Genomic DNA, 8,752 nt, shown 5'->3' on the forward strand with positions numbered 1-8,752 from the left:
AAATCACATAATCACATTCAATCGTGAAAGGTCTATTCCAGTAAAAATTTGTCTGGGAAAGAACAAAATTTGTCTATTTCAGATCTAGTTTTTAGGCCGTTTCAACAAGTCTCAGGCTTCAAAATAACAGTATTTCTCTTTGCCACAACTGTAAGTTTGATATACATTGTTGGCCTATTCCTACGACAACTTAAGTTTTTTAAGTTAATGATTGTCTAACAAGATCAAGGGTGTTTTTTCAAATAAAATCAGAAGTGAGAAGAGAACAAATTCGACATTAATGTCTGGATAAGAGAACGAGTATGCGAGTATAAATTGACGACTTGGATTAGAGATTGTCTTGAAACGTTTTAAATTAATTTCCCGATTGATTTGTTCAACCATACTAGTTATATCTCTTCGATGCAAACAAAAATATGTGATAGGTTTGTTGATGAGTTGCATGTCATAACCTTGATCGAGATGCATAGCTCATTTTGGTAAAACACGTTTGTGTATTGACTACGCCCTTCCGATTGTTCAGGGACACTGAAAGTTGTGGGAAGGACATTTTACCCTTTGGCATTTGCCTCCTTCTGAGCTCCATGGCGCCGTATTGTTTACTTGCTAGAATGAGAACAATACATAAGTTCTTTGACATTTATCAGAAAGATTAGTTTTGTCCAGAATATCAAATACCATGAACCATTGCAGGGTCTTATCCCGTGGACTTGGTGGAGTATTGTTTACTTCATAGACTCTTTCAATCATATCATTTTTTTTAATTGACCCAGAAAGAATAATATATTGATTTTTTTCCTTTTATATTTTCTTGCAACACACGGTACTACCGTGCTACTATATAATTTCTCCTGACAAAGACCCGTTTGGATCTTGTAAATCCCCTTCTTTTCAGTTCAGAACAGGAAAAATCTTAAGCTGTCTCTCCACCACAAGTTCATGTTCTTAATCACTCATACCCAGTATAACGACACTATGAACTAGTAGTGGTCATTTTGACAATGTCCATTTGTCCCATTTCTCATTCCTAAGGATATATTATTGAAAATTATCTCCAAGTTAATTTGCTGATTTGCTTAATTTTGATAAGCTCTTAGCGATAAAGTTGGCATAGAATGACAGAGACTTAGGCTGCTACTTAAAAGTCTTTCATCATAACTGGTCTTAGACAATGTCTTGAATTTCTTGTTCTGCCCTTTCCCTTCAACACGCATAATTTCCCTTATAAATAACAAAGAGAAACACATTTATATACATATAATATTTAGATTCACAGGAATATCTTGGTAGCGCTTTTGGGTAGAAATTTGAATGGACGAACTCAGTAAAGAGCGTACCCTAGCGGAAACACCAACATGGGCTGTTGCTGTGGTCTGTTTTGTGTTGCTTGCAGTTTCAATCTTCATTGAACGTATCATACACCTCATAGGAAAGGTAAGGCCAGATTTCTTAGTTAACTAATTGGCTTCAAGCTGATTGGCCTCATTCCCACAAAAAAATATTGTTCAGTTAAAGATCATGCATGCAACCAAATCCAATGTAGTTGGGATGAAGGCTTTGCTGCTGCCTTCAGTTTATTAGGGTTTTCAGTTTATTAAACTGGTGCAGATGAATCTGAGTGCACCAGAATTAGTGTTCTGGGCATTGGCTGCCTGCTTGAATTTACTTTCTTGTCTTTAAACATCAATGTTGATCATTGCACCTGACATTGTTCTTGCACCATTTTCAGTGGTTAACAAGCAAACACAAGAGAGCTCTAGTTGAAGCACTTGAGAAGATTAAATCTGGTACCCCATCATGCGGTCATTTAGTTTTTTTTTTTTTTCTTTTGGAATTAAAGCAATTTATGTTTGTTCAAAGCCTAACAATTTGTTTGTTCTCTTTGGTTTCTTTGAAGAGCTCATGCTGTTGGGATTTCTATCCTTGCTCCTAACTGTGCTGCAAGGACGTATCTCTGATATATGCATACCAAAAAGTATTGGGGCCTCTTGGCATCCCTGCAGTAAGGAAGCAGAGTCAAAATCTGAAAACAAGGGTAGGAAACTTCTTGATTTCTCAGATCCTGACTTCAGTTACAGGCGCAGGTTAGCAGTAAAAGGATATGATTATTGTTCAGAGCAGGTAAGAAGCAAACGGTTCTGTTTCCATACTGATATATAACATCCCTTGGCCACTAAAATTCTAATTGACTGTGCATTTTTGCAGGGCAAAGTTGCCTTTGTGTCTGCCTATGGGATTCACCAACTGCACATATTTATCTTTGTGTTAGCAGTTTTTCATGTGCTCTACTGCATCCTTACGTTGACTTTGGGAAGATACAAGGTAAAGTAGAAAATTATTACAACTTTGGAGACTCTCTCTCTCTCTCTCTCTCTCTCTCTCTCTCTCTCTCTCTCTGTTTCATCTTTTCAGTGTATTTTTCATCCTTTTTGGATTACAGATGAGAACATGGAAGGTTTGGGAGAAAGAGACAAAGTCAATTGAACATCAGCACCACAATGGTTTGTAATTTTGCTCCAAGTTATTTTATCTACTTCAAGCTAAGTTGGTCCTATCCCAAATGATGAATGGTTTAAGCATGCAATCATTCTTCACATATGATCAACTTTCTAGTTCCTTTTTTTCCTTCCCAAAGAATGATTAGTTGGTGTCCAGGTTGACTTTAATACATCATCTTGCTGGAACTTTTCTGTTGACTACTACTATTATTATTTTTCTTGTAAATTATAATGTTTCTTCTTACAAACTTTGTTCACAGATTTAGGCTTCTCATGATTAATTATAAGAATATTTTCCAATTAACCATCAAGAGCACTTCTTGGATTATAACTCATTAAATTATTTGTATTGCAGATCCAGAAAGGTTTAGGTTTGCAAGGGACACATCATTTGGACAGAGACATTTGAAATTCAGGTCACCATTGACCCTTTGGATTGTAAGTAACTTACTTCCGTGAAGTTGAGCCTTGTTCCCAAGTTCTGTCTGCAAGAAACCTTGATGTCAACTTCAGAAACACACTCCTAAGCTTCTCAACTTACATAAAATTGCTTGACCAAATGTCTCAAAGTTTCTCTTTTTTCCCGTCCAGGTGTCTTTCTTCAGGCAGCTCTTCCAGTCGGTTACTAGGGTTGATTACCTAACCCTGAGGCATGGATTTATCATGGTAAGAAAAACAGTTGCCTAATTCATTTGCATACGCAAAGCCTTAAATGGGATTCAAGGTGCTTCTCAACTTACATAAAATTGCTTGACCAAATGTCTCAAAGTTTCTCTTTTTTCCCGTCCAGGTGTCTTTCTTCAGGCAGCTCTTCCAGTCGGTTACTAGGGTTGATTACCTAACCCTGAGGCATGGATTTATCATGGTAAGAAAAACAGTTGCCTAATTCATTTGCATACGCAAAGCCTTAAATGGGATTCAAGGTGCAGGTCATAAATGGACTCAAATTCTATGCTTTGTGATTTCAGGCACATTTGGCCCCAGACAGTGAAACGACATTTGATTTTCGGAAGTACATAAGCAGATCACTTGAAGAGGATTTCAAAGTTGTTGTGGAGATCAGGTTGGTGTTCTGTAGTGTCTAAAGTCATTAGGTTCTTTGTTTAACTCTGTCTTACAAACTTAACTTTATACTTCATGGATGCAGCCCAATTATATGGTTCTCTGCAGTGCTGTTCTTGCTTTCCAACACATATGGTAAATGAGATATTCTATTAGGTCTTATCTGTTTCTGGTGTTATTGTAAAATCCTTTTTTTTATTTTTTATTTTTAATAACTGATTCTGAAAATTGTCATGAAAAGTTTGGGAATTTACTGACAAAGAAATGTTTCCTCTTTGGACAGGATGGTATTCTTATTTCTGGCTACCATTTATCCCTTTAGTTGTAAGATCAAATTCATCATCCAAGTATCATGCATTCCCTTTTTACTATGGCCATTGCAGTTGCAGGCCACATAAATTTAAGGGTTGTGAGCAAAACAGAAAATCCTGATAGTGATTAAAAATCTTGTAGATAATCCTGATGGTGGGAACAAAACTACAAGTGATTATATCAATGATGGGGCTGAGGATTCAGGAGAGAGGGGATGTGGTGAAGGGTGCCCCCCTTGTTCAACCCGGCGATCACCTCTTCTGGTTTGGAAGCCCTCGCTTCATGCTCTTTCTCATCCACTTCGTTCTGTTTCAGGTACTTCAAAATATGCATCTAAAATTCATTTGTATAGCTTCAATTCTCGGATATTATATTATCATGTACAGTCATAATTGTTTGTATTTTTACATGCTGCTCTTTTGTTATTTCTTTCTCTTCATTGCAGAATGCATTTCAGCTGGCCTTCCTTGCATGGAGTACAGTAAGTAAAAATGACCACATTTACAAAGATCTGCTTATACTTATATCAGATGTTAACCAAAAGATACTTTAACCATTGAAATAGAGCTTTCTTTAGTTTTCATAACCCAAATAATTGATTTTCTCTCCTTCAGTGTGAGTTTGGGATAGATTCTTGCTTCCACCAGCGCACCGAAGATATCGTGATCAGGATCTCAATGGGGTGAGCAGTGAGCTTTACACACTAAAACAAATTTTGTACAAATCCAATATGTTAATCATTCAATGAGCACAATTTGTTTTGCTAATGCACACAATTCCTTTTTTTGGGTGATCTCCTCAGGGTCATTACACAATTTTTATGCAGTTATGTGACTCTGCCTCTCTATGCTCTAGTGACACAGGTGAAAATGATCTCACTTTCAATATCAGATTTTAAATTGTGCACAAGAAAATTGGAAAGAAAAAAAAAAGTCCCAGCAGGCTACAAGTGACTCCCAATTGATTTAACATCGGTTAACTTTGTTTTGTTTGATCAAACTCAAACAGATGGGTTCTACCATGAAACGCACCGTTTTCAACGAGGAAGTGGCACAAGCACTGAAGAGCTGGCACAACAAAGCCAAAAAGAACACAAAACTCAGTCATCATTCACACTCAAACACACCATTCTCAAGTACGCCGGGAACTCCCAGCCACGGCGTGTGCACGTCCCCGATCCATCTGCTGCACAAGCACAACAACCGCAGCGATGCTGATGGCTATTATGTATCTCCAAGAGCATCAAACCTTGAATTAAGTCAACGGGAAACTGAAGGGTCATCACATTCCCTAAACAACAACAATGCTGGACTCAGTGACCCAGAAGAGATTAGGGAACTGGATCAAGAGCCTACTTCAACAACACAATTGCCTCCGGCACGGCCTGGGATTGGTACTCAGCATGAAGTTAACATTAGTCTGTCTGAGTTTTCATTTGGCAAAGGAAAATCAAGAAGTTGATGGAGTTGGATCATATGACATGCTGCTAACCATTTTCTTCTTCCTCTTCTTCTTTTGTGTACATCATATATGGTTGAGCATTAGCAGCAACAGAGGATAGTGTGATTTCATAAATTTGTATTGCGTGTAGGATATTGTGTGCCATGCACGATTGTAGTGTAATTTTTTGCTCTTTTAGGCATCACATATTGTACTTTACATATACAATTTCATTTTTAGAAATATAATTATACCCAAGAGACAAAAGACTACAAATGAATCCTACACAGTTGGAGTGTGAGTTCACGAGTATTGTTAGAATCAGTCGTGCATATGCTCTTTAAATTCATCCTAATTATTAATATTTACATGCACGATTGACTTTAATATTCTCTACGAACTTTGTAACACGCAAACACTAGTTTCTACTAATTTGGCTTCCCTCCCAATAACGAAAGAAGATCATTGACGCTTGATTGATTTGATGCTCAGATTTATAATATGTGGTTTTGTGTAAGTGAAATTCCTTTCTATCCCCTTAGATTGTGTAATGTCATTGTTGTTCACAACTATTTGCTAATGCTTCAATTTCAATCATTAAAAAGAACCCTTCTACACAAATGGCATCAAAAGATTCCTGTTTTCCTCCATTGCCATCTCTTTCATTCTCATTCCAGCTATGTGATTGCTATACTTGTACACTAACCTACAACAAAATATTTGAAATTATCTTCTTATTAATTTAGTCCAACTTATTCTATGAACTAATTATTATAAAATAATTTACTCCTAATTACATTATCACCTTTTTTTGTTTTTTTAAAATAAAAATTATAATATTATGATGATTTTATGAGTGATTATAATCAGTCACACCAACAGCAGGTCGTGCCCTCATTTATGTCTCTCATGAATACATTTAAAAACATAAATAAATAAAATATAAAACAAAAAGACAGCCTCATTACCATTTACCACCACCGCTGCAGAAACCGTTAAGTTGAATAGCAACCGTCGATCAGAAAGGCGATTGATCACCGTGAGCATGGAGGTCCGCCCCAATCCAACGGCCGACAACTCGTCGGTCGCGCAGCCCCAGCGTCAGCGCCAAACACCCGCAACTACTCAGAAAAAGCCCCCTGCTTCTCCCATCCCCGTCGACACCACCTCCGTTTCACAAAGGTCAGTCCTTTTTTTGGATTCGCTGTTTGGATCCCGAGAAAATTCAATTGGCAATTAAACTTGGTTTGTTTAAATGTTGTTTTAGGCTTCAGAAGGAGTTGATGTCTCTGATGGTATGATATGTTTCTCTCTTTTATTAATTTGTTTCGAAAAATTCTTTGCTTTTGATTTTGCCTGAATCTCTGTTACTTAATCTTTCATTTCTTGTTGTATTTGTTTATTTTTTTCTAAATCTTGAACTGGGTTTTCTGTGGGTTCAATCTTAATTTCATAGGCTGAAACTTGAAGCATAATCTAGAATATGAAAAAAGGGACTTTCTTGATTCTTGATAATCCTGGATGATGGGGATGTGTGGTGCAGAAGTTAGGTAGGTAGGTGTGTGTGTTCTCTAGGAATTCAATACAAAGCATCAGATTATGGATGCACTGCGTGTGTGGTTGTCTGAGAAGTCTTAACCATTATCACACTTCCACTTGTAGGCTTTACACACTAGAAGGATATGTTGTTCTGTCATAAAATTTTCTATGCTGATCAGTATCTTCTTGAAGTTTAATGTCTAATAGGAGTCCATTTGATGAATTGATGACCTTATTTCTTGTTACTTTTCATTTCAGTTATGAGACAAGTAACTCTTGGTTTTACTGACGTTTGTCCGTCCAACATCTATTGGTCCTTGTTTTCAGATGAGTGGAGGAGATCTTGGAGTATCGGCTTTTCCTGAAGGTGAGAGCATTTTTACATGGCTTGGCACAATTGAAGGTGGAAAAGGAACTATGTATGAGGGTTTATCCTACAAACTTTCTTTGCGTTTTCCTCTGGACTATCCTTTCAAGCCACCCCAAGTCAAGTTTGAGACAATGTGCTTCCATCCAAATGTTGATCAGTTTGGCAATATATGTCTTGATATTCTGCAGGTATTTATTGTTGTGTTAAAGAAACTGATATCAAGCTTTGTGCTAGCAAGGTCAAAGAGGATAAAGTGAGAGAAACAGCCTGTGTCTCTAATATGGAGAAGTTTTGATTGACCATTATGATGGTGACAGTGTCTCTTGTATCGAGGAGTTTGCTCCACCATGTGATGGTCTTCACTCTATAGTACTTGAGGTGTCTTATAGAAAACTAGAATCGGTTGGATAAATCTAAATGTTTGTTCACATGTCAATGCCTCTGACTTGGGGATGCTGGTAGTGTCCCTTACCCGGTGGTGCTGCAGTGCCCACATGTCTGTGTCCTTAATCCAAGGGCGCTGCAAACTCTGATAGTGTTATAACAGCACTATTGCTGCCGTGGCCATCTTCATCCAAAACTAACAAATACAACCCAAAAAAAAGACAAAAAACAAAAATGTAAGATCAGTATTTATGGGTATTTTGAGAAAAATTGATGGAAGAGTTGCATGATAACAACTTTTGTTGTGATGAGGGTGGGGAAAACAGATGTAGGGCAAGCAATTGATTGGTGATAATAATGTCATTCTACGAGTCTTATATTAATATTGGATTGAGTTTCCTTTATTTCACTTTCATGTACTCTTAAAAGGCTTATGTTGTTCTTGCTATACATGGCACAGGACAAGTGGTCTTCAGCGTACGATTGCAGGACTATACTTCTGTCCATTCAAAGTCTATTGGGAGGTAAACTTGCTCTTCTTTGCATGAAATTTCTCGTAAACTTCATTCATTCTTTTCTGACATTTTAGTTCTTACATGCAGAACCAAACCCGGAGAGTCCCCTCAACAGCTATGCTGCTGCTCTGTGGAATAATAAGGAAGGTTAGAAACTTTAGCTTTAATATTAGATGTTCTTAAACCTTCAACCACCTTGCAATTCATGCTAAGTTCAAGACTTTGTAGCATACGAATGCACCATGAGATTAATTGCTTTTACCACCTTAAGCTATAAAATGTCGTCTTGGTAAACTAATGTTCCAACTGGTATGCCATGGAATATGATGCCGGCGGATGAGAAAGTGCCAATTCTTCCTCAGTTGAACTGTGCAAACCTCTAATGCAACTCCTGTTTATTTTCTTGTACAGATTACAGAAAAATGGTCCACAAACAGTACTTTGCCGGAGAATCACTTGAGAGTTGATTTGTAGAATTCGCGATGGATCACAAAATGTCATGTGGCCTTTGATTTCTCTGTACAGCTCTGTGGAGGGGAAATGTTTGCAATGAAAAGTACAGTTTCTTTCTCATTGAATCCCAAGGCAACCAAATCCTTCCTGTTGGCCAACTTTGTTTATATTCCTGTAAT

The 8,752-nt window shown here is 37.4% G+C and overlaps 2 protein-coding genes across 3 annotated transcripts; both read left to right on the forward strand.

The window, feature by feature from the left end:
• The first annotated feature begins 1,311 nt into the window (after nt 1-1,311).
• On the forward strand, nt 1,312-5,552 carry LOC117617149 (MLO-like protein 6). 2 transcript variants are annotated; one of them, XM_034346424.1, is made up of 15 exons: nt 1,312-1,434; nt 1,730-1,787; nt 1,898-2,121; nt 2,206-2,322; nt 2,441-2,501; nt 2,854-2,936; nt 3,090-3,164; nt 3,467-3,561; nt 3,646-3,695; nt 3,844-3,884; nt 4,014-4,187; nt 4,318-4,404; nt 4,520-4,554; nt 4,675-4,735; nt 4,881-5,552. In XM_034346424.1, the coding sequence occupies exons 1-15, from the start codon at nt 1,312-1,314 to the stop codon at nt 5,331-5,333; spliced, it is 1,737 nt and encodes a 578-aa protein (XP_034202315.1). In that variant the 3' UTR covers nt 5,334-5,552. The 2 variants fall into 2 exon arrangements, with proteins under 2 accessions (XP_034202315.1, XP_034202314.1); XM_034346423.1 differs by having other exon boundaries at nt 4,318-4,353; nt 4,487-4,554.
• A 608-nt stretch (nt 5,553-6,160) lies between these two features.
• Nucleotides 6,161-8,693, forward strand: LOC117617151 (probable ubiquitin-conjugating enzyme E2 C). The gene is made up of 6 exons (XM_034346426.1): nt 6,161-6,494; nt 6,580-6,607; nt 7,179-7,409; nt 8,066-8,129; nt 8,208-8,267; nt 8,532-8,693. The coding sequence occupies exons 1-6, from the start codon at nt 6,358-6,360 to the stop codon at nt 8,585-8,587; spliced, it is 576 nt and encodes a 191-aa protein (XP_034202317.1). The 5' UTR covers nt 6,161-6,357; the 3' UTR covers nt 8,588-8,693.
• The last annotated feature ends 59 nt before the right edge of the window (nt 8,694-8,752 follow it).

The sequence above is a fragment of the Prunus dulcis genome, chromosome 2 (assembly GCF_902201215.1).
Source record: "Prunus dulcis chromosome 2, ALMONDv2, whole genome shotgun sequence".
In the NCBI taxonomy this organism is placed as follows: domain Eukaryota; kingdom Viridiplantae; phylum Streptophyta; class Magnoliopsida; order Rosales; family Rosaceae; genus Prunus; species Prunus dulcis.